The sequence below is a fragment of the Sinocyclocheilus rhinocerous genome, unplaced genomic scaffold (genome assembly GCF_001515625.1).
Source record: "Sinocyclocheilus rhinocerous isolate Xijiao unplaced genomic scaffold, SAMN03320098_v1.1 scaffold1402, whole genome shotgun sequence".
NCBI classification, from domain to species: Eukaryota; Metazoa; Chordata; class Actinopteri; order Cypriniformes; family Cyprinidae; genus Sinocyclocheilus; species Sinocyclocheilus rhinocerous.
Genome location: NW_015640486.1, coordinates 228,043 through 254,168, shown reverse-complemented (window position 1 = coordinate 254,168; position 26,126 = coordinate 228,043). Strand labels below are relative to the sequence as shown.

The following is a 26,126-nucleotide window of genomic DNA, read 5'->3' as shown; positions in this document are numbered from 1 at the left end:
CTTTTCGGAAAAGTAAAATATGATAGAAATATTTAAGGTGTCTCCGTTTGAGCATCCAGCCTTTCACAGCAACAATGTATCAACCAATAGCTTCAGCGTGTGGCGGGACTATGTGACCAATTGCAGACAGGTGGTGTATTTAGGAAACCTATTCAAGAACAGCCACTATTTTTTTTTCCAATTCTATTTGGTAACGTTAGTTGAGAGGAAATTACACACTTTATCAAACCCATAAACTATTAATGTGACATTTGTACTAATAGGTAGACATTTGTAGTTCCAACCCTCTTGAGCTTTTTTGGTCTGCTCTTCAATTTGTCGAAGTCTTTCCATGAGCTCCATCGTCTCTCTTGCAATCTTCTCAGTTTCTTTTTCTGCATTTTCTCTTCTTTTTTTCTCATTTTCCAGAAGTGCTCTAAAATAAAAATGCATTAAAAACATAGTCACCACTAGAAGAACATTATGCTCTGTTTCAAAATCTAATGAGCTGTCTTTTTCTAAAAATTATTTTACGTCAAATACAAATATTGACGTATTTGAACCAGCATAATATATGTAAATGAGACATTCCTTTTCATAGGTTGACTCAATGCTGTGTAGTAGGCAGGTAGCTTCTATATATTTAGCTCCTGTCGCTCCTTCTATGGTTCAAAAAGAAACATTTGGCAGAAATTCCCACACTGTTAAATGAACTGAAAGAGAGAGAGTTTTGATCAACCAAGCTACCATTTGGACCCATATGAAAAGATGTAATCGCCTGACAGTGTAAAATTACACATATTTTTTATCTTCCTGCAATGTCTGGTTGTGGCTTGCATCAAGTTCAAGACACTGATGCTTGCATACAGAACAGCCACATACTCCATACCCTCCTATTCTACTCACTATTATGAGTCTACATCCCTTGCAGAAGCCTGGGGTCAGTAAGTGTGCAACCATCACATGTGATGATACCTTGTGGTATCATCACAGAGAGGCACAGATTCACTTTCCAACATTTTCATTCGCTGTTCCTTGCTGGTGGGATGATCTTCCCACCCTCATCTGGAATGCCAAATCCCTGACAACATTTAAGAGACAGCTGAAAACTCATCTCTTCCGTGAGCACTTAACCTGTTCCAGCGTGTACTATTCTTAATAGTGTCTGAAACTTTGTATTATGAGCACTTCTTGCAATTTATTTGTCCCTTACTATAAATCACTTGTTGTATTCCTCATTTGTTAGTCACTTTGGATAAAAGTGTCTGCTTAATGAATTAATGCAAATGTATTTATTTATTTAAAAAAGTAAGAAGTTATAAGTAACCAAGATTCTATGAATAAGATCAACAGGCTACCACATAGGACAGCCCCGCTAGAGGGCTAGCTGTCAGGAGATGGTATATCAAATTAAACGTACTCCACCTGTGTGCAATCATAATCTATAAATATAGGTGCAATACCACCAGCACATTCTCTTATTTTGTCAACTGGCACCACCTAGTCAGCAAGTGATCACGTTGGGTGGTGTCCAGACCTTATTCATAGAACCAAGTGTTTTAGGGACTCAGACCTCCCCCTATTTGTAGGACAGAAGAAGCCACAGAGGAAGCCACATTCAGGCAATAAATCCACCCAAATGTAAGTGAGGAAGTCCAGCCTGCCATAGACCTCCTCTAAGGGCACACATTTGAATAATGCCCAGGATGCAGCCATCCCTCTGGTGAAATGTGCTATCACTCTCATAGGAGGAGTGACACCTGAACTGCTACCTGTATATGCCATCTCACTCGCCCTGACCACCCAGAGGACCAGCCTGTTTTGACATCATCTGGCCCAGTGCTGACTCTTTATAGCAGACCAGTAACTGATCTGGGGTGCATTTCCCAAAAGCAACTATGATCGCAAGTTCCATCATTACCAATGGAGTTCAGTGGAACTTGTGACGATAGTTGGCTAATGATGCTATTGGGAAATGCACCTCAGTTTTCCTTAAAGACTGAGTACAGGCTATACACCTCCTCAGAGCCCTGATTGGGCAGTTTAAGTGCAACTGGGCTTCTTCCTCTGTGGTGAAGCATGAAAGGCTTCCAGGAACATAGGTCTTGGCACATATGTGTAATGATTAGGATGTTATGTAGTCCAGCAGGTGGCAGCAATGGATTGTATAAAGTTATGTGCATTTGCTAAGTGGAGCAGTCATAGTAATTTGTGTATGATGGATGTTCCACATGGAATAAAGATGCCAGCACCAGCAATTATTTGCCTTTTCTTTTTATTGTTGTTCTGTTGAATATTACATTGTACCAAGAGTGGGGTAACAAGGACACCATGGACACAATCAAACCACTGGGATTGTTGAAGTTGTGTGGAAATGTTAACACAAACTGGAGGACTTTCAAACAGCATTTTGAGGTGTATGTTGCAGCTACTGGAAAAGTGGATACTGAAATGTTGTACTGCTACTTACCATTGCAGGAGCAGATGACGTGGAGGTCTACAACACCTTTAATTTTGAGGAAAAGGCAGACAATAAGAAACCAGAAAAGGTAAATGGAAAAAAAAATAATGCTCATTGTTTGTCAAAGAAGAATGAGACTTATGAATGAAATGTTTTTAGAACATGAATGCAGCATGAAGGAGAGGCGTTTGATTGCTTTTTTACAGACCTCAAGATAAAGGCAAACACTTGCAGTTTTAATGAACTGAGAGACTTCATGATTCGTGATCATGATATATGTGATAAGAGACTAAGAGAATGACTGATACAGCAAACTGAACTCACCTTGGATTATACTGTTAAATTGTGCCAATCCAGCGAATTAGCGAGACAGCAAGTCATGCAGTTTGATGTGGATAATTCTTCAGTAATGTCAATACAGTAGTAGGTGCCATTTCATTCAGAGACAAGAAACAAGGTAATTCAAGAAGAGGTATTTGGATGATGGAACCCTTTGAGCAATGTAACCAGATCTGGCATCCACAGCTGGTGTGGCCAATTTTGAACTATGAGCGGGACTCTGGCTTGTGATTCTTGAATCTTGACCAGTACTGCTAGCAGAAGTGGAAAAGGAGGAAAGGCATAATAAAGACCCAGAGGCAAATTATATGCTAAGGCATCTACCCCAGTGTTCCCCTTGGGCCTACTGAGTACCATAAGGAACACAGAGTAGTTTCCTGGGAGGCACAAAGCTCAATCTGTGACCTCCTGAACTGGGTCCAGGTGGCTTGCATGATCTCTGGCTGCAGCCGCCATTCTCCTGGTCTGGGTCCTCCCCTTGACAGAATATTGGCTGCCACATTGTTTACCCCTGGAAGATGTTAGACCCTGTGCATGTGCCCATATGAGGAGAGCTCGAACTTAGCCATGGAGAGATAGAGAGTGTGTTCTCCCTTGATGGTTTATGTAAGACACCTCTGTGGAACTCTCTCTGTGCACACTGGTTTATATGAACTTCTGCCCAAGAGGGCTCCTAACCTTGAAACAGGCAATTTCACCATATGGCCCCACAACCGATCTTGGTTGCATCCATCACTATTCTTTCCCTTGACAAATTCTGATCTCAAAGGGCCTTCTGCTGGAGGCCTGGCTTTTAAAACCACCACTTCATGGCTGACATACAGGGATCCATTCGCAAAATTCTCTGACCGCTTTCATGTGCATTCACTTTGCTATTTCTGAACCACTGCTGTAATGGCCACATGTGAAGCAGACTACCCGAGAGGCTGCTGCCATCAAACCAAAAGGCCTCCATCCACACTTCACTGATTTTTAAGATTTTGACATTAAATAGTATATCTTCTCCACAACATCAGAATCATCTGGGGTGTAGACATGCTCTCATAGTCTTTGAGTCCAGAACCAAGCCCAAATACGATACCATTCTGCATGGGGTGAGACAGCTCTTCTCCTCATTCAACATCAGAAATAATCTGTATCGCTCCTCATCTGTATTGTTCCTCGCCTGCTTTTTGGTTGGGGTACATATCAGTCAATCGTCCAAGTAATTCATGATGCAAATTCCCTGACGATGGAGGAAAATAAGTGCTGCATTAATGCACTTTGTACAACTACAAGTAGCTAGAGACAGCCAAAAGGAAAGTTGGGAAAGGGAAGTTGGGACCTCTGCCAAGAGGGACCTGCATTCCACATTTTCATTCAAGACTGTTGGGAAAATATGGTAACATGGGGGCTTTATTCTGAACTGAAGCCTGTACCTGAACCTATGGTATTGATAACCCAAGGGCACTGGGTACACTGGCCCCAGTGAGCAAGATGCTGAGGTATAAAGTGTGACTTTGGAGGTTGACAAGTGTCAGTGTCAAGACCAGCATCCTGACATATGTAATTATGCCTGCTTTGTCGGCTACTGCTGGTGAAAAGAGCAGTGGCTACTTGGCTCAGGTTTGCTAAAGACCAAGGTATGATGTGAACTTCCCCAGCACTGGCTAGATTAGGCTGAATGGCCCGTCCCATTCACCCAGTTTGCCGCACTGCACAAGTTAGTTCCCTTGCCTTGCATGACTGTTCCAGGGTCACTGTCTCTAATGGAGGCAGTGTCAAGTGTACTAAAAGATGTAACAACATAAAAATGTGTTGACTTTCTTTGTGTCGACCTATGACCTTCTGACACTGTCCTTGGCCAAGGTTTTATTAAACTAGTGTAATACCTCTTTGACGGCAGCCAAGATTGGAAATTTTGTTGTGAGGAATTAAAATGGCACAAACATGAAGAAGAGCTGTTGTCCATGACATGACCATTACAATTGTAAAGTATGAATGCACTGTGGAAACTGACATCTGGACCAAAAACTATCGGAAGACACAATACGTTACATAGAAATGACTTCAGGCCCATTCACAAGAAAAATAACAATAACATTAACTATAAAGATAAAGTCCTTAAGATCATTCTACATTTAAGAGAATACTGAGAGTCCACACCATATGGCATAACTATAATATTATAATGAGAATAACTATAATGATAATGATATAACGATAATGACGATAATGATGAAGGAACAATTGGGATCATTGGGATCGCATTGAGAACACTGACAGCTAATCAATCCATATGAATTTAAAGGGCTCACTCATTAAATGGCAGACAACAGAAAAGCACATCGCCGAGATTGGATGGACTCAAAACATAGAATGCTGAGGACATCTGCTGGTTAAAGCCATGTAAATGCAAGAAGACCAGCAAAAAATTAAACTGGTACTGACTCATATGGAAGTGTGAACAAAATTTGTTTTAAAAAAAAAAAAACACTGTCTAAGCAGAGTGACAGATTCTCCCTACTCCTCTCGTTTTCGGAAGGATCTCATATATGGCAAAAGCATCTGTTTTCCTTTGGTGTCTTTGTGAAATGTAAAGCAGTTGTAGGTCATCTACGTCTTTCACAATTCTCGTTCGCTGTGATGGATAAAACACCCAAAGATGGCCAGATTCTGAAAGATGTGAAAAACCTAGTCAAATAATTCAAATATTCTGGCCTACAAGTTAAACTGGGTAAGTCTCTAAAGTAATCAGTGGATACAAGATGGAATTCTAATTTTGAAATTCTAGATTCTGTGTTTCAACAGTATGATGACATTGCAACAATCCCGTTGGATACTAAACAGTATGACAACGAAAAATGCATCACCAAGAATACTCTTTAAACTGTGGTGACTTTTTTCAAGCCATTCAAAGATGCAACCAGTACCTTGGAGTCAGAAAATATGACCTTAAGTGCATCTTTAGTTCTGCCATGGTCTGTAAGAATAAGAAACCACTGCGAAGCAGCCAGAGCTGACTGCATTCTCACTGAAATTGAACTGTGACTTGTGTGCAACGTCTGGACAAACTACTGTTGCTAAACAGCAAGTGGAATTTACATGCTCTACAAAATAGCGACATTCGTCAATCCGAAACTGTGTCAGTTAAAGATTGTTAAAGTTTAAAGTTGATGAGGAAAACACAGAGGATAACCTAACTGCCACCTGAAAAAACAAACAAAAGAAAACTGCTTTTCAAGAATTTGCCATGTACTTTGCATCCCAGCAGGAAAGAGTTTTTGCAAATATATTTGCAGTCACATAATGAAGCAGAGATGCATTAATCTGAATCCCTCATCAGTGAATAACATGGACACATTAAGTAGGCGTGCATATTTATGTATTGATTGATTGATTGATTGATTGATTTATAAATATTGAAGATAGGCCTGTTTTGTTATTATCGGATGTGAATAGTTATTGTTAATGATTGGATAGGCATTGCAAAAAGCAAAAAGACTATATGTTTATCGTCTCCAGGTTACGTATGTAACCATGGTTCCTCGAGGGAGCGAGATGCTGTGTCAAGAAATGATATGGGAACAGCCCTGCGTAACCGCGTTCTGAAGCACGTGTAAAATCAGTCCAGTGAAGCAGCGAGACGTCACGAGCGGGGTGACTTGACCAACCAGGAAGTATAAAAGCACATCCGGCAGAGCGCAAGTTAGCTTCGATGAAGTAGCACCTGCAGGGATGCAGGGAGTATGGCAAAGAGACGCAGCGTCTCGTTCCCTCGGGGAACAATGGTTACATACATACCAAGAAACGCTTTGGGAACAAGAATACCCACTGCGCCATACTACCAAGTCCCTGCCTGTGTGTGTATCCTATGAGCACATCACGAAGAGAGAACTTGGGAACCTGGGGTAGATGCCAGGTCTAGGTTATAGAAGCAGACAAAAGTGTGCGGAGAGGACCAGCCCGCCGCAGCACAAATGTCCTGCAAGGCCACACCCAAGCTGAAAGCCTTGGAGGCCGCCATACTCCTGGTCGAGTGCGCTCTGACCCCCATAGGCGATGGGAGGCCAGAGGACTCGTAAGCTAGTGAGATCTATCGTAACAAACCAGTCCTCGGACTGGATTTGAGATACTATCTGCTTGATAGTGAGCATCTTGAACCGAAGCCGTTTGATAGCGCGGTTCAGAAGACGGCGATCTAAGATCGGACGCATCCCCCCATCCTTCTTCGGAACGATGAAGTAACGGCTGTAGAACCCGGACGCTCTCGAGAGAGGAGGAACACGTTCTATGGCCCCCTTCCTCAAGAGGGTATCTACTTCTTGTTCCATTACCAGAGCCTGCTCGGGGCCCACTAGTGTGGGGATGACCCCGTTGAAACGAGGTGGACGAGAACCGAACTGGATTCTGTAACCTTTCTCTACAATCTGCAGGACCCATTTTGAGATATTTGGTAGAAGTTTCCACGCTACCAGAAAATCTACTAAGGGAACTAACCTCTCGAGGTTGGCCTCTGGTGTTATTAGAGGAGCCAGTTCGGTGCCCTGAAGCGGATGACCGGCAGGGAACGACCGACCTGACTGCTGTAGCGTCCTCACTTGAGGGGACGAGCTCTCCCGTGCTGTACCGTCGCCGGGTGGCAGCAGGGAATTTTGCTCGTCGGAGCTCACTGAGCCCTGAAGCACCGAGGGTGGCAGGGGTATCAGTGAATCTCCGTGAGGGCACTGAGGAGGATCGGGCACCGTATACTGAGGTCTTCCGAACCCTGAGAGAGAGCCGCGGATCTAGCGGGTGAGGACCGAGAAAAGGACGAGCCCGTCTCGGATCCCTCCGCTAAATCCACCTGCGATCCCCACGACAACAGTCTATGCTGCGACCGCTGCCAGCGGGATCGCGAGCCTGGCCGCTCTCATCAAACACGGCCACGCGAGAGCAGAGCACACGCAGCAAGAGCAACTCGCAGTCATAACAATCAGCCCCCTCGAGAGCTGACCGTGCATGCTCCACTCCTAATACTGAGGTGTTATCCTTTCCTCTCCAGGTGGGCTGCCCTCAGGGACCTGACAATGGTGGCGTCAGGACTGCTTAATCGAGGTCTTCTTTGACAAGATAATGGTCCGCAGATCCGACTGAGAGCGTCGCCCCGACCCCCGATCTCTCTGTGGAGGGGTGCGGGTTGCAACGCTCTGTTTTTGAGACTGGCGATATGAGGAGCTTGATGGCTGGAGCTGCTCCCGCTCAGCAGTCCCATGGGCCTGGGAGCGACGAGGGAGGAAACGTTGGAACGCCGCTACTTGCTTCCTTCAGGCCTTCAGGGACGATGCTAAGGATGGGGAGAGATAGCTCGCAAGCGTCTGCTCCACCACTGGCATCGCCCCATATATCCTTCTTCGGAACGATGAAGTAATGGCTGTAGAACCCGGACGCTCTCTCGAGAGGAGGAACACGTTCTATGGCCCCCTTCCTCAAGAGAGTATCTACTTCTTGTTCCATTACCAGAGCCTGCTCGGGGCCCACTAGTGTGGGGATGACCCCGTTGAAACGAGGCGGACGAGAACCGAACTGGATTCTGTAACCTTTCTCTACAATCTGCAGGACCCATTTTGAGATATTTGGTAGAAGTTTCCACGCTACCAGAAAATCTACTAAGGGAACCAGCCTCTCGAGGCTGGCCTCTGGTATTATTAGAGGAGCCAGTTCGGTGCCCTGAAGCGGATGACCGGCAGGGAACGACCGACCTGACTGCTGTAGCACCCTCACTTGAGGGGGCGAGCTCTCCCGTGCCGTACCGTTGCCGGGCGGCAGCTGGGAATTTCACTCGTCGGAGCTCACTGAGCGCTGAAGCACCGAGGTGGCAGGGGTATCAATGAACCTCCGTGAGGGCACTGAAGGAACAACCGACCTGACTGCTGTAGCACCCTCACTTGAGGGGGCGAGCTCTCCCGTGCCGTACCGTTGCCGGGCGGCAGCTGGGATTTTCGCTCGTTGGAGCTCACTGAGCCCTGAAGCACCGAGGGTGGCAGGGGTATCAATAAGCCTCCGTGAGGGCACTGAGGAGGATTGGGCACCGTATACTGAGGTGTTATCCTTTCCTCTCCAGGTGGGCTGCCCTCAGGGACCTGACAATGGTAGGACCATTTAGCCGAGGTCCTCTTAGACAAAATAACGGTTCGCAGATCCGTTTTCGGTCTAGAAGACCCCAACTGAGAGCATCGCCCCGACCCCCGATCTTTCTGTGGAGGGGTGCGGGTTGCAACGCTCTGTTTTTGAGACTGGCGATATGAGGAGCTTGATGGCTTGGGCTGCTGCCGCTCAGCAGCCCCACCCCTGAGCAGGTCAGCCTGGTATGCTTGTAACACCGCCATGGTGTGCAAACATGCGCCAGCCTGACCTACCGCCGTATAAGCTTTCCCAACCAGACTCGATGTAAGCCTAACGGGTCTGGTGGGAAGCTTCGGGGCCTTCAGGGATGATGCTGAGGATGGGGAGAGATAGCTCGCAAGCGTCTGCTCCACCACTGGCATCGCCCCATATCCCTTCTCATTCAGCCCAACGATGTTGGAATAATTCGAGACTGTGGGGCTGTAAATACGGGATGGGTACAGTTTCTCCCACGATCTTGACACATCGGCATGGAGATCGGGGAAAAACGGAAGGCCCCGTCGTGAAGGTTGTGATCTGGCTCTCAGGAAACGCTTATCTAATTTACTCTTAGGATGAGCGTCCTGTTTCTCGGCTGGCCAATCAATTTTTTATTTGGCTACAGCACGAGTCACAACCTCCACGAGCTCCTCATACGCGAGGGACTGTGGTGGCGAGTCCACAGTCTCCTCTGTCTCGACACTCATCACATCCACCTCCTCGGAGGAAGATAGATGAAATGTCTGGCTCTCTTTCCGGGGGGAAGAAACCGCAGCGCGGGCTTTGATCCCTGAGAGGGAGCTGTGGATCTAGCAGGTGAGGACCGAGAAAAGGACGAGCCCGTCTCGGATCCCTCCGCTGGGCAGGGAGGAACACAACGTCTGTAATGCCGTTCGCTCGCCATAGCCTTAAATTTCGACATATTTGTATGCTTGTGTACTGACAGACGACAGTAAATTAGACTGACACATACACAGAGCGCTACTGAAGAGCAGAAGCTAACTTGCACTCTGCCGGATGCACTTTTATACTTCCTGATTGCTCACGTCACCCCGCTTGTGATGTCTCACTGCTCCATTGGACTGATTTTACACGTGCTTCAGAACGCGGTCATGCAGGGGCGTTTCCAAAGCGTTTATCAACGCAGCTCGAGTTCCTGAAGGGGAGTCTTAAACAGTATATCTAAATTCTTTAAAGGTCTGTGTGAAGGTCAATTTATTTTATCTTTATGTTTATTATCTTCTATTTTAAAATTGTTATTATTTCTGACTTTCTGGCCTAAATATATATTCTAAAAGTTAAAGTTTCTAAGTTAAGTTCTAAAGTAAAAGTTGTTTGTTCATGGTTTCTTTTATATTTTATTCAATGGGAGAGCAAACAGAAAAATACCATAACAGAGGAGCACTGGCAGAAGAGGTACTGAAAAATCAACCTTTACTTTTACCTATACTTTTTTCCTGTGGGCTTTTGTGGGTGGAAGTGGGAAAAAACATAATTGTGACAGGTGGGAGCAGGAGAACATGATTTTATTTTTATTTTTTTTGCAGGAGCGGGACTGAAAAAGCTGTCCTGCACAGGTCTCTAATGTGAGTGTCCATTATTCACAAGCATAGAGAAAAATTTAGATGACATCTAAACTGATATCTTAATTCTAATCCAAGACCGATGTTTTTGTCTTTCCAGATGGGCTTGAGGCAAGTCAGTGCAGCAGTTGTTTGGCTATACTGGCAAGAGCTTCTTGCCTGGACGCTTCATCAGAGACAATCACTTCTAGGTACTCTACACAATCTTGAGTGCTTGCCTGCTGATTCTAATGTCTGTATTAATGATATTGATGTTATTGATCATCACTTTTTCACTGCAGCATTTCATAGGCTTGGGAAGTTGTGCCATCAAGTTACTGATGGCAATCTATGCCTGCAAGACCTGGAAAAACACAGTGCCCATTGCTCACAAGTTGGACGTGTTCCACCAGTGCTGTCTCAGATGCATTCTCTGCATCTTTGCCGTGTTTTAAATGAAGAGATCCTGCAAGGGTAAAAACCACAGACTTTCCGCCATTGTGTCTTAGCATCGCCTCCAACTGGCAAGCCACATTCTGTGGCAATCAGATCAATGCCTAGCAAAAAACACAATGACATGGATGCCGAAGGTGAAGAAAGCCAAATAAGACCTGGCAAAGTATGTTCAAAGAGGACTTAAAGCAAGCTGGGGTTAATTGGGAAAAGGCAGAAGCTCATGCAGCCGATTACAACCAGTGGAATATGCTTGTGCCTTTGTGGCAAAGACGGATCTAAAGAAGATGATGATACTATATATAATATGTGGCTAATAATAATGAATATGTGGCTCTATTGCAACAACATCAAATTTGAAAAGCCACTTGAAATGATAGTACCCTAAAAGACAAAAATAAAAAATAAAATAAAATAAAATTGAGCATGTTACATTGGCAATGAGGCAAAATAAAGTTGATTCTCTTGTAACATCTTTTGTTACTTAAGATACAGTATGTACTTGTTGGCCATTGTTGAACAAAAATAATTCTTAGGCATTAGTACAGGGCATTTGCAAGGGCGCTAGTGTAATGTCAAAGAGAACACTCAGAAAAAGAACTGATAAAAATTTTAGTACTTAAAGGGAGTTAACTCGTTAACTGAGGTTCGGGAGCGAGGCCACGCCTTCTTCCACCCTTCCTTCAGCCATTTACAGCAATACGGCTCTCGTGTTTCTAATAATTCTCAATAGCTACTTTTTCTCCCCTCTCTCCCTCCCTCTCCTTCCTAGGAGACATACTGGGGCACTCTCGACTCTGAACTCTACTGTCGGACATTCGCAGCTCAAACATCCCTTCACGCCATCTTTGCGGAGCCCCTCACATCTAGCTTCAGCATGCTCAATTATCGCCCCCTTCAACCTCAACCATCCTTCTCATGCAAAACTAAAGTCTCAACAGCTTATCCGCTGCAGCTCCACCCCTTCAATTATTCCTAAGCACCATCAAACTCATTTATCTAGCAGGCCATGGAGCTCGGCTCGCCAAAGCTGATACCACCAACACCTTCAAAGTATTGCCTATCCATCCAGATTTCTAGCGATCCTTCGGAGTCTTCTGGAAAAGTCCCTATTACTTTGCTGTATGCCTCACTTTTGGCTGCAGAAGCAGACCTAGGATTTTGACTCTCTCTGAAGCACTATACCGGATTCTCACCAACAACCACACACTCCCTTACGTCCTTCACCTTACGGATGACTTCCTAACGTTACACCTTCATCGCACCACCGCGATCAGAATTTTCAACACTAATCAAGGTTTTCACCAAACTCAGCATTCCATTTTCAAAGGAGAAAACCTCAGAGCCTCGTACTGCCATCAAGTTTTAGGCATCACCCTTGACTCAATTTCATTTCAAGCATCTCCACCCTCTACAAAAACCACCGAATCTCACTGCTTCGTTCCAACTTTATATTAACAGATAGATATACAAGCGTCAGCTACTAGCACTTCTAGGCCACCTCAACTATGCCATCTGGATAATTCCTCAAGGGAAATCCTTCTTGTCCAACCTTCTGTCTAAAGCAGCAGCCATCCCATCTCTACACAACAGAGTCATATTAAATGATGCATGCAAATGGAAATGCGCCTCTGGCAACAATTCCTCCCATCCCAGAACAGCATCTTCTATCTCTATAACAACTACATCATTCATCTCGATGACATCCAACTATATACTGATGCAGCACAGCGCAGAGCGCATGCAAATAACGTCCGAACGGTAGCGAAGCCGGAAGCAAAGCCAGAACAGCATCTTCTATCTCTATAACAACTACATCATTCATCTCGATGACATCCAACTATATACTGATGCAGCACCCTCAATAGGCTTCGACGGCCATTACTGTGGGCGCTGGTTTTCCTCCAAACGACCTCCGGAGTTCAGTCTCCTCAGTCAGCAGTCAAGCGCTTTCTCCACCACATACATAAAATATACCCATTTATCATGGCAGCCATCCTTTGGGGGCACGAATGGTCCAGAAAATCAATACCCATCTACTCGGACAATGCAGTGTTAGTTAAAAATATAAACAAGGGAAATCCCGTTCTGCTGTTATTATACAATTCATGCACAGGCTCACTTAATATCTGCCCAACTGCAGTTCCTGCTCTGAGCAGCTCATATACCGGACACCTTATTCTCATAGCCAACTCATTGTCTCGTTTCTCCTTTCAGAAATCCATAGCCTTGGTCCAGAATCGACATTCATTCTACTCCAGTCCCACTGCGGACCAACAATTCTTACAAACGCTTCTCAAAAGCCATACTTAATCGCATTGCCCCGAGCGTGCTTCAGCGACCTCACCGGCTGGAACAGCTCCAAGCTCACTATTCCTTCTATCAGTTTCCTTTCCATCAACCGACATGCTGCCCTTGCAACTTAATTTCTTGCGCTCATTCCTTCCTGAAAGATCCGAATGTGCTCTTTCCAAGCCTACTTATCAGGAATCAACTTCTTCTATAAACTAACCATTGGCAACAATTGCCCTGCTATCTCTCATTTTCACACATCCATGCTCATTAAAGGCTTTACGAAACAAGAACCTGTGCCAAACCACCAAACGCCTTCCACTAACCACTAACCTACTTAGCCTCTGTATAATCTCACACGATCATGCTATCTGAATCCCGAGACTGTCAAACTTTAGATTCCATGTTCTCGCTAGCATTCTTTGGCTCACACTGACTCCTCTACATTCAATCCTTCTGTCCACTCCTATATTTTACTCCTTAGATACACACATCTTCACCCTTTGAAGAAGCAAACTGACCAATTAGGAACATCATTTATTATCTACATCTTCTGTCTAAACTCCTAAGTCCACTCGAACCTATTTCTGAATATGTCCGCTCAGATACGTAGGACAAACACTTCATAAAGATCCGCTCTTCATTACAAAAACTGGAAAACCGGCCACAAGATTCAGATGCAGCAATATCAGCAACCAGACGTAGAATCTCCGATGAGACTATCAGAATCTGGTCACCACGAGCATACCGCACCTACATCTGCAACAATCTCAAGTACTCCGCCAAGCTCAAGCTTACCTCAGCTTTTCTCAACTTAGGGGGTCCTAATCGTCTGGTCTAAATATACAAATGAGACGATACCCCCACCCTGGGTCTCTACGGGCCATCAATTCCAGACGCCCAGATCAACCTGACCATCATCCTATTCCCATTACCTTTTCATCCTCTTCCTACTCATCCCTAACATTCTGAGCAATAAACTATTCATTAACATATTTGGTTGTGGTGTGGTCCTTGCTCGTGAAACAACATCTATGCACCACTGCTGATATCTGGCCAAAAAAAAAAAAAGGGAAAAAAAAGTGCATTAGTTACAAAACAGACATATCAGTCCACATACTGTACCTATAATCACATTGCAGAACTATTAGAGGAAATCCATACAGAAGCCATACTCACGATACTGTGGCTACTGTAACTAACTGCATCCAACTGAAGAGTAGACAATCCAACTTTCTCTGAATCGTTCATCAATGGCAAAGTGCTCAGCCCTATGAAATGCTTCTGGAAGACTAAAATGTGCTCAAATACTCAATTACTTGACAAATCAGGAGCTCAAAACACCCTGCATTTGTAAGTGGAATCAGGGCCTTCCCTAGCTGATGCAGGGCCCGGTGCGAGGTAGAGAGCGTGGCGCTCTCGGTCCGTTTGCAATCGCGTTCCGGAATGGCCCGGTGGAAATTCTCTTTATGACTGTTTAGGTCAGATGGCATCACTTTAGGAGAAGCTTCCTGTGATAATGCCTGCCTTGTAACTCCTACCATTCAAAGAAGTAGAACTCAAGTCTCAAATCTGTGATAGTGCTTGGAAATTTTGTAAGTCACTATAGCTGACTTAGTCAAAAGTTTTACAGATGTTTCAATAATATTCAATAAAAAACCTTTTAAATTAGTACCAAATTACTGGATCTTATGAATATTTATTTATATTTGCAGTGCAGTAATACAATCCACATTTCTCTTAACTCAGTCATTTTGTAATAATTTGATTCAATTTTTGGACTACATTTCTATGACGAAAAATTGCAGTGCCACTTAAGAATTTTGCCAAAACTAGGTATTTTATAAGGCAGCCTAATGTTACTGCCTATCTTAAGAAAACAGCCTTGACATTAGGAGCATTCCCACAATGCTTTAAAAAGCTGTCTAGCTAGGCAGCTCACTAAGTTTTAGAACAGAGCTATTGTGTTAATGATTTACTTTCATAAAAGATACACAATTATTGAGTCTGCTTAAAAGACAGTATCCTGGATAAAGTGATTTAACCTTAGGTATAATAAAAAATAGCATTGAAGATGCTATGTCTGTGCTGTGTGATATATCTGTTATTAATGTTGTCACCTCTCTTGTTGTCTCTTATTCTTCTCCTCTCTGGCCTGAGCTTTCATCTGCTGCACCTCAATGGTGTCTGGCTTGCGGCGTCGCATATAAAGATCATGGTTTCCCATGCACAGAGCCAGGATACGCTTGTTAATGCGCAGACGAGGTGCATAGAACACAAAGTCCTGTGGATGAGCAAAGGACATGTAGTGCAGCAGGTGAAATACTGTGTATGAATGAATGATTTGATGGTTAAATTTATGATTTTGAATTACCGGTGACTTTTTGTCTATGGGCTTAATGACAAATTTCTTGTCACTGAAAGAAATATTCCGTATCTCACTCCAAGGGAATCCGATCTTAGGTGTCAGCCTGTTGAAAAACAGGAATACTAACATGGCACAGTCCATTGCAAAGAATTTACAACAAATTGAATTAGTTGTATTAGTTGCATTAAAGTTACAAATAAAATATAGATGAAGATGTACTTGTCTGAACGTTCATATATGTTGAGTCCCAAAGCATCAACACCCAACCACAACTCCGATCCTTTTTTGTTTTTGATGCTGAAATAGTTCACTCCATACATCTCCAGATCCTGGGAAATCTTCAAGTATTCTATCATAGCGTCCTCTCTGTGGAGATAAAGCTTCACTGACCATGTACTCAAACAGCTAGTTTTAGGTTCAGAATTTGTGAAGTTTCTACCTGAGCATGCGTTTGTGTTGCTCATGCCACACCTGGATTCGTTCTTCCCACTGCTCTTTAGTCAGTTTGTGTTGTTCTAGAACTCTAAAAGAAGGTATTTATATGAAAGACAGCAGCTTTCATATACTTTCAGATACTATAATGGTCTTAGATGGTGTTAAAAGAGTAGAATAGAGAATAGAGAAGCACCTTTGTGGCAGCAGTTTGTCTCTGCACATATATCCAGGCACGTGATATTCGTTGTTGTAGTCTCCGTATTTCATCTGCACAGCATATGAGGCCAGGAGAACGGCCGTTTCAGGTGGACAGTAGATATCATCGTTCAAGATCCCCTCTTTCACCTGGAGGATGAAAAGACGCTGCGTAGCTTCCTGAATCAGCTCTTCAGCTACGTCCTCAGGGTAGAACTTTGCTCGGAATTTTATCAGCAGTGGGTTTTCCTTTCTGACATCTTAAGCAGTCACCTAACATATAAACACAAATGCATTTGTTAGATGTGTTTCAGTATGTTCTTTTAAAGCAATCAAGTGCTGCAAAGAAAAACTCAGTGTTCACAGAAATACAAAATCTATTACACATTAATTAAGTTGGTTTCTTGTTCTTGCTTTCCGTTTTAAACATGACTGAGTGAGATTTTGCTAGAGTGAGATTTTGATGACAGTTTAAATTAAAAGCTAAATAAAGTACATGCCCCTAATTAAGGTTTTAAGGATCCAACAGTTAATTTGAACTCAATACTGTAGATTCTCCAAATACTTAAGCTTGATTTACTAGATGCACTTTTTTAGAAACACTCACTATTAACATTTCCTAACATCTACACTGGTTATCTTGCTACCTAATATTACGTCTTAGGTTATTTTCCAGTCAGTCAGATTTCCTACCAGCTAAACCTGTGTTGCAAAAAGGAGTAGTATATAAATGATTCAATATAAACAGCCTCTAACTTGTTCGACCACAAATATAAAGCATAAATAAAGTTTAAAATCACTAAATTATAAATAAAGAAGAACAAAAGCACAATCTAAGTGTTAACAGCTCAGAGGTAGGAGTGTTTTGGAGTATCACTTCAGGCCGCTCTATACACCACAATGCAACACAATTGCGACATCACCACAGATCGTGTTTAATTTACCCCCACCCCAAACAACTCTATGATATATGAATATTTTTATTTCATTTTTTATATTTAAAACAGCCCAAGCATACCTATACATATAGACTGCTGCATCAAACTAATTCATAAAGTAAAAGTGTAAATAAATCAAATCCATAGCGCATTCCAAGTGATAAAGGGCTTAGTTCCATTTCAGCCTATTGCAAGGGTTCCACCAGCAGTGGGCACTCGTGCAACATAATCAATGATGTACATCTGAGTGAATGAGATGGAGGGAAGTTAGCAAGGGAATGGCATAAAAAACGATGTGGAACGGAGCCCCTGTGTGTCCTTTCTCCTTCTTCTACAGGTGTGGAACAACATGAGTGACCCCTCTTGTTCTTGGGCTGTTTTAGCATGCTGAGCTAACAAGCCGTTTAGTAAAACACTGATTTCATGCTTTAGATACACTCGACATCTTCCAGCGAGGCACTTACAAACCCATGCCCACATTGCAGTTCACTGCCTATGTCTGTGAGACAGTTGCATTTGGCTGGATTTGACCATACCCAGGAATCCAATCTTTTGCAAGTAGACCCGAATTAATGGCAGAAACCACAAAAATGCTATGTCCCTGGACATCTTTTCGGATTGAATGCTGGGGTGTTTGAAAAACACATGTTGTCTGGACAACCCAGCAGCTTATACAGATGCAGCATGCCCCAAAATTCAGAAAGCCGGCAGCATCTGCTCATCACTATTAAGCAACTGTGAAGCCTAATTTTTGTTACAGTTCTACCAGCTGACCTTATACTCAACAGAAATTCTGTTTCTCTGACTATGCCAAAATATAATACCACATGGTACTCCTGCTTCCCTGCTGTGTCCCAGGGGAACTGCATGGGTTTTGATTATAATTGATCACAGATGATTACATTAGTTTAAACGAGTCTACCCCTTAAGATTACTGTTATAAACATGAGCCGCATCCAAAAGGTAAAGGGGGAGGTGTTGCTACAATTTCTAGCAATATTTTCAGTACTTCTCAGAGAACAGGCTTCAAGTATAACTCCTTTGAAGTAACGGTGCTACATATAACGTTATCCAGAGAAACAAGTGTTAATGATAAATCCTTGTGATGTTTGTACGGGCTACTGTATACAGGCCTCCAGGGCACCATACAGACTTTACTAAAGAATTTGCTGATTTTCTATCTGAGTTAGTGCTGGCTCCAGATAATTAATTGTTGGTGATTTTAATATCCATTTTGATAATGAAAAAGATGCATTGGGATCAGCATTTATAGACATTCTGAACTCTACTGGGGTTAGACAACACATGTCAGGGCCTACTCATTGTCGAAATCATACTAAATATTTAATATTGTCATATGGAATTGATGTTAATTGCGTTGAAATTCTGCAGCAGAGTGATGATATCTCTGATCATTATCTAGTCTCGTGTGTACTCCATACAGCTAAATCTGTAAATTCAACTCCTTGTCATATATATGGTAGAACCATCACTTCTACCACAAAAGACTGCTTTGTAAATAATCTTCCTTACTTATATAAATTTCTCAGCATATCCAATAGCTCAGAAAATCTTGATGATGTAATAGAAACTATGGACTCTCTCTTTTCTAGAACTTTAGACATGGTTGCTCCTTTAAGGAAGATTAAGAAAAACAGTCTGACACAGTGGTATAACGAGCACACTTGTGCCCTAAAGAGAGCAGCTTGGAAAATGGAGCGCAGCTAGGAGAAAACAAAACTAGGGGTATTTCGAATTTCATGGCAATAAATTACCTTCTCCTGCAGAAAAGCATTAAAAACTGCAAGATCTGATTACTTTTCGCCTCTTTTAGAAGAAAACAAACACAACCCCAGGTATTTATTCAATACAGTGGCTAAATTAGCGAAACATAAAGCATCAACAGGCATTGACATTTCCCAACACCATATCAGTAATGACTTTATGAACTACTTTACTTCCAAGATCAATACTATTAGAGATAAAATTGTAACAATGCAGCCATCAGCTACAGCATTGCATCAGACTATAGATCCCTTGAGGAACAATTCCACTTATTCTCTACTATAGGATAATTGCATTTATATTGTTAAACGTGTTAATCATCTAAAACAACAACATGTATATTAGACCCTACATCATCTAAGCTACTTAAAGAGGTGCTTCCAGACGTCATAGATCCTCTTCTGACTATTATAAATTTGTCATTGTCATTAGGATATTGCAAAAATCTTCAAACTGGCTGTTATTAAGCCGCTTATTAAATTAATGAAGCGTGAATGAAGAGGTATAATACCGATCACAAGTGCAGTATGGAGAACCTCAAGGCTCAATACTAGGACTATTGCTTTTCACACTTTACATGTTAACCTTGGGAGATATCATCAGGAAACATGTGGTTAGCATTCACTGTTATGCTGATGATACTCAGCTCTATATTTATTTGCGGCCTGATGAAACATACCAATTTGCAAAATGGAATGCATAATTGATATAAAACCTGGATGACTAGTAATTTTTTACTGCTAAATTCTGTTTAAATGTAAAAAATAAAAAAATAAATTTAAAAAAACATTATCGGGCCAAAATTTGATAGCAATCTTTCCTTTGAAAGCCACATTTCAGCATTTGTAAAACATAATTTTTCCATCTCAAAATATATCTAAATTACGACCTATGCTCTCAAAGTAAAATGCAGAAACGTTAATTCATGCGTTCATGACCTCAAGGGTAGATCATCGTAATGCTTTATTGGGTGGTTGCTCAGCACACTTAATAAACTCCAACTGGTCAAAAATGCAGCAGCTAGAGTTCTTACTAGAACCAGGAAGTATGATCATATTAGCCCGGTACGGTCAACTCTGCACTGGCTCCCTAATAAACATTGTATACATTTCAAAATCTTGCTAGTTACTTATAAAGCCCTGAATGGATTAGCTCCTCAGTACTTGAGTGAGCTCTTACCGCAGTATAGTCCTTCACGTCTGCTATGTTCTCAAAACTCTGGCCATTTGATAATACCTAGAATATCAAAATCAACTGCGGGTCGCAGATCCTTTTCCTATTTAGCTCCCAATTGTTAGGCTGCATTAATTAGGTCAACCGGAACCGGGAACACTTCCCATAATACCCGATGTACATGTCACATCGTTAGAAAAAATGGCATCTATGGTAATATTAATCTGTTTCTTTCTTATTCCGAGGTCATCGTAGCCACCAAATCAAGTCTGTATCCAGATCAGATGGTCACTGACGTCACCCGGATCCAGTCTGTATCCAGCCCAGATGGTGGATCAGCACCTAGAGATGACCTCTACAACCCTGAATGTCAGCAGAGACCAGGACAACTAGATGAGCCCGAGACAGATCCCCAGCAAAGACCACGTCACCTAGATGGCCATCGACACAAGACCACAGGAACCAGATGAGTCCTCTGCACAATCTGACTTTGCTGCAGCATGGGATTAAACTGCTGGTTCGTCTGGCCAGAGGAGAACTGGCCCCCCTGACTGAGCCTGGTTTCTCCCAAGGTTTTTTTCTCCATTTCTGTCACCTATGGAGTTTTGGTTCCTTGCTGCTGTCGCCTCTGGCTTGCTTAGTTGGGGACACTTAATTTCCAGTGATATCGTCAACTTGACTGCACAGATACTATTTGAACTAAACTGAGCTGGACGGTGACATCACTGAATCAATGATGAACTGATTTTAACTGAAACTGAGTGTTTACTGTTGTCCTTTTGTATTATTACACACTATTTTTCCTATTTAATATTGTAAAGCTACGTTGACAATCTGTATTGTTAAAAGTGCTATATAAATAAAGGTGACTTGACTTGACAATCAGTGTTGGGCAAGTTACTCTAAAAATTTAATTAAATTACTGATTACTCCTTTTAAAAGTATTATTTTTATTACCTTTTATTTCAAAAGTAATTAGTTACATTACTAGTTATGTTACTTTTTTTCTGTACATCCATGAAATTTACATGAAAAAGTAAGTTTTGTGTCACCTAGCCACAACATCCCAGCATAAACGCTCTGGATAAATATTTGCTATTAAGGCATCAACATTGACAAACCACTTACTAAATGCAAGCATAGGCTGCTGTGTACATGGTTTGGCATGGCAGAATGCCGGAAAAGGGTGTGTCCCACCTCATTGACCTGTTTTGTTTGGTTTCAGGTGTGTGTCATTAATTACCCTCATCAGCTCCACTATATTAGTTGTGTTCTGTTCTCTGTTTGTCGTCCGGTCTACTACGTTCCTATGTGTGTCTCCTGCCTGTTCTGTCCTGGATTTACCCTTGTGTGGATTTATTAAAGACTATTTGCATTCATCTTCATCTTTTTGTGCGTTTATCTCACCGTAGCTGTGACAGAAGACCAGACCTAGAAATAGAGAAGATCCACGGAGTGTTTTCCTCGTTTATTTTTTCCATTTTTTTTCAGATTTTGTTTTTTGTTATGGATTATTACGCCTCCCAACTCATCTCCATTGCCCATGCTAACCCTGACCTGCTCGACTTCGCCAGGGACTTTAGTGTTTTCGCCGTGTCCTGCCCATTTGATGATGAAACGCTGAGGTCTCTGTTCTAGATCGGGGTGAATCTTCACCACGCCATCGACCCCCCAGACACCACTGGACTAAGTTGGAGGGAGGCCATCATCCGGTGTCTGGGGAGTGTCAACCCCCGATCCGGAACACAGCCAGACGCAGAGCCCAGCCCACCATCACCCCGCTGCGCGGAGCAAGAGCCTGAGCCCAACGCTGACGGAAAGCCACCGCGACCGACGAGCTATTGCCAGAGAGAGTGACAGAGCTGAGGATCGCCCCGGAGCCAGAGCCTGAGACCAGTTGCGAGAGCCGGCTACAGTGCTCGCCATGGGGGAGAGCACCATGGACAGCGAGAGCGCAGAGGGAAGCTCTGCCCACTGCACCATGGCTGAGGGTGAGCTGAGCTCAGTGGAATTTAATTGGGATATATATGCAGATATGCCCCTGTCTGCCCTGAACTATCTGCCTGACACGAATTATCTGTCTGCCCTGAACTGATTAGCTGTCCTGAAATGACCACGGAGGTCGTCCCCCTGTCACTGGCGCTCCCGGTGTTGGGAGTGGCCTTGTGGTCTATGTGGGCTGCACACACCATTCCTGAGCCCCCTGAGCATCCTAAACTCCCGCTCAGCCTCCCTCTCCCACCACCTCTGTACCAGTCCTCACCATCAACACTGCTGTCTCCTGGCAGCCCCTCTGCTCACCCTCAGCCCACCATCTGTGCGGTGGAATCGCAGCGGGTCTGCCAGTCTCCATCGGCGTCATGGCTGGAGGATCCCTTGTCTCCTCCTCCAGCCTCTGAATCCTGGACTCCGCCTCAACCCTTCGACCCAGCGGCTCCATCATGGCTCCTAGCTCCCTCCTCTCCACCGTTGCTCATCAGTCCACCAGCTCTGCTGGGCTCCCTCGTCCCTCCGGCTCCACCTTGGTCTGTCGTCGACCATCTGCTGCCTCGGGACTCCACTCCTCTGTCTACTCCTCGTCCCTCTGTCCCTCCGGCTTCACCTGGGTCCTCTGTCGCTCTGGCTCCACCGCGGCCTTACGGATCCCCGCCTCTGCCTTGATCGCCGGAGCCATCTGCTCCACCTTGGCCCTCCGGATCCTCCCCGTCGCCCTGGCTAATTGACTCACTATCTCCGCATCGGGCTCCACCACCACCTGCTTCGCCGCTGTCAGTTCGCCCCCTCGAGTTGGCAGCCCTACCTCCACCATGGCTCCTCCCTCTGTCAACTCCACCGTGGGCTGCCATCATGGTTGTGGCCTGGGTCACGCCTGGCTCCTCCTGCTCCCGCCTGTCTCCTCCCTTGCTCCTCCCTCCATCTGGTCCGCCCTGGACTCTGTTAGTCGTCCTCCTCCCCTTCATCCGGCCACCTCCACAGGAGCTCCTGCATTTTGAGCGGTGAGTAGATTCTCTGATTGGCCATTATGTTCCAGATATCAACATTGCTCAATGCTGCAAACACGTGTTATAAATAGAAACTCTGCCTATGCTTGTGCCTGTTAATCGTTTTTATGTTATATTAGTTGTTCTTGTTGCTTTTATGCAATAGATGAATAATAATATATGATTTTTTTTAGATATTTTATGTTTAGATATTTCTATTTTGCGGGAATACCACAAATTTTTTTTTTTCTCCTGCATCCCTCACACACGAGTATCTACGTATTCCTTTCACATGTTGTGACCGACGTTCTTGTTCTTTGGTCAATGACAGAGAAAGATAAGCTTACAAACGTTGCAGATGCGTATTTTCATGTTCTTATTGCCATGCATCACATGAAGCTCCTATGCTTCGGTTTTTAAAAGCCAGACAGAATTCTGTTATGCAGTCCATGACGTTCATCAGAATGACAATCTATTTTGTCACTATGCGTTCCTTTCTATCTCAGTCTCAGTCTCTTGCTTAGTTTCATCTCCGTGCATCTTTCCAGTATGGGATGTTTTTGAGACTGATTTCAGTGCTAATGGCAGGCATTAATATGATTCATTTAGGGCTACTTCACCTACAACCTCTGCAGGTGTGGAACAACAGGCTTTGGTAGCATCCATCTCATCATCTCCATCAACAAATTGTGGTGTCATTGCATACATGCTTTTTTGGAAATGGACATCACTAGTCTTTTTGACAGTAGGCATACCATTAGGTAATGATGACCAACACATCCATTGGAACCACGAGGCATCAGTGGCCAGTGGTTGGAGACCCAGCCGATGGACAACATTTACCTGCTGGAGAGGCTTATAGCTTCTCTGGCTTTAAAGCACTTTTTTTCCAGTGCTAGCAGGCCGCCACGTGCCTTTGTGCACAAAGTCAAGAGCGTTTGCTATGGCTCTAACATGGTCACTTCTCCAGTTTGCATCACTAAAGGGATGTTTATGTACTGTGAGTGTTCAATCGGGCTGCAGGCGCTCTGTCCAGGAACTGCCTACATATTCACCAGTATGGAGTTCTAGGGATCTGGCAGGAGTTTGGTAAGGTGAAAATAGATCTGCTTTGGAAGAAACAACCCACTGCTCATTGTGGTTTGCCAGATGGAAATATCCCTCATACAGTTGGTTGGTTTGTCACCTGTATGCCTTTTTATCCCATTTCCAGAATTGTTCAGGGCAGATGCAGGGTGCCTCTGGAAGCTCCACGGTGGCTGTCCAGACTATGGTTTCGCAAGTCTTGCACATACACATACAAATAGCTGATTTCCATGTTAAAAAATAAGGTCTTTAAGATGACTAAATTTAATACCAGAAAACAGGTGCCCATATATCGAAATGAAGGTTAAATATTTCAAGAGGGTTAACAGCTGTTATGTTTAGGGTTAAGGATTGTTTATGAGAATGAAATGAAAAGACAGTAAATCATTCGTGGAAATTGATAATGCAAATACTGAATTTAATGTTCAATACTTTGAAATAGTATATTTAAAAAAAAAATGTGTTGGTATTGCAGGATCATGCTACTTGGTAAAACACTGGGCAGAAAATTTGTCTTTTTACGAGAACATTTTACGAGAATTAAAATTTCTGACATCTGGCAACCACAAGCATAAAAACTTGTGGAGGTCTATAATTTTTGTTCTCATTTTTGTTAAAGAAAATGCATTTTATTAAATACACATCTGTCGAATTGACTGCTGTTGCTTTGTGATTGTCTCAGTCATACAGCAAGTGGTGGTGGGTGAATATTCTTCAGCTGAAAGTGGGCATTTCACAATGAACACTTATGCAGAGAAAATCTGGTTAAAAGACTAAAAATAATATTTGATTATTTATTAAGTTTACATTTCAGTTGTTTCTTTTTTTTTCTCTCTCTTAAAATCTTTTTTTTTAAATGGTGAGGCATGCAAATATGATTAAGATTAACCCGCTTATTGAGTTTCAGCCATGTAGAGAAGCCCTTGCTGTCCTGATACTGCAGTCCAAAGTACCAGATCTCTCGGAGTCCAATCGTTTTCACAACCTTCAAGAGGACAAATGCAGTGATCTCACTGATTGTTCAATGTTTATTGTGTTGCATTTAATGACTTGTGTCTAAATTCCATACAAAATACATACTTGGTCAAAAAGTTGTTTACCAGTTGTACTGGACTGAATGGCAAACTCCAGCTCAGCATCCATTGTAGTGACCCGCACATTTATCTGAAAATACATAATATGCAATAACATATGGCTTTGTTAAAACTATTAGGAAGGGTCAGCTGCATTTTGAACAACTGAAATATAGCAGCATAATTTCTTGACAAGTAACCCCCAAATCAAAGATAACTTCAGAAGTAATGGAGGCCTTTGAGATGAAAGATTCATGGGTGTTACACATTCATAAACCTGAAATAAGCTAAACAAAACACTAGTAATCAGGAGATTCGCATCAACATTTAGATAGTCACATTTCAAAACCCGGGCTTAAAAGCAGGGTTTAGAACGAAGTTATCTCAGGGTTAAGCGCAGTGTGAAAAGCCCCAAAATTGAATATATTAGGATTGTGATTATAACTTTATTTGGCTTAAAATGAATTGACAAGTATTCACAATAACATCCAAATTAACTAAAAGGTTTGCATTAGGCACAAGCTGTGAAAATAGCTGTGAACAACCACATTCTATTTTACTCAACTCAAACAACAAAAAGCGTCTATAATTATGTTTTAAACAAGAGTACTTGAAAAAGATAAAGTTTGTATTAGAGAGAGGGAGAGTAAAAAAAAATGTTTTTACTGCTTTAACACAGCCTATCATATGTATATCATTATTCTCACAAGTACAAAAGTTCAAGATTTTTGAAAATAGAAAAAAATTATCCATATTAATGAATCTGCGATAATAAATATCTAATCAGTACTCACAGACATTTGGCTATATTTTTATAGTTCCTCACGGTTGTCTTCTCGTAGTGGTCCGCTCTCGTCAGAGTCATATGAAAGGACTTGCGATA

General features: G+C 43.0%; 1 protein-coding gene across 1 annotated transcript; it reads right to left on the bottom strand.

Annotated features, from left to right (window-relative positions):
• Positions 1-26,126, bottom strand: LOC107753210 (moesin-like). Its single transcript, XM_016569337.1, has 9 exons — positions 26,038-26,126; positions 25,251-25,334; positions 25,060-25,155; positions 16,206-16,357; positions 16,017-16,100; positions 15,797-15,943; positions 15,584-15,680; positions 15,330-15,493; positions 1-415 (listed from the first exon to the last, which is right to left on the bottom strand). Exons 1-9 carry the CDS (start codon positions 26,041-26,043, stop codon positions 184-186), a joined length of 1,062 nt encoding a protein of 353 aa, XP_016424823.1. The 5' UTR covers positions 26,044-26,126; the 3' UTR covers positions 1-183.

What these genes read in the sequence shown, in the direction of transcription:
- LOC107753210 (XM_016569337.1), bottom strand. An exon ending in GACAAACTGCTGCCACAAAG is followed by an intron (nt 16,101 to 16,205) that starts GTGCTTCTCTAT and finishes ACCTTCTTTTAG; the next exon opens with AGTTCTAGAACAACACAAAC. An exon ending in CCATAGACAAAAAGTCACCG is followed by an intron (nt 15,494 to 15,583) that starts GTAATTCAAAAT and finishes GCTCATCCACAG; the next exon opens with GACTTTGTGTTCTATGCACC.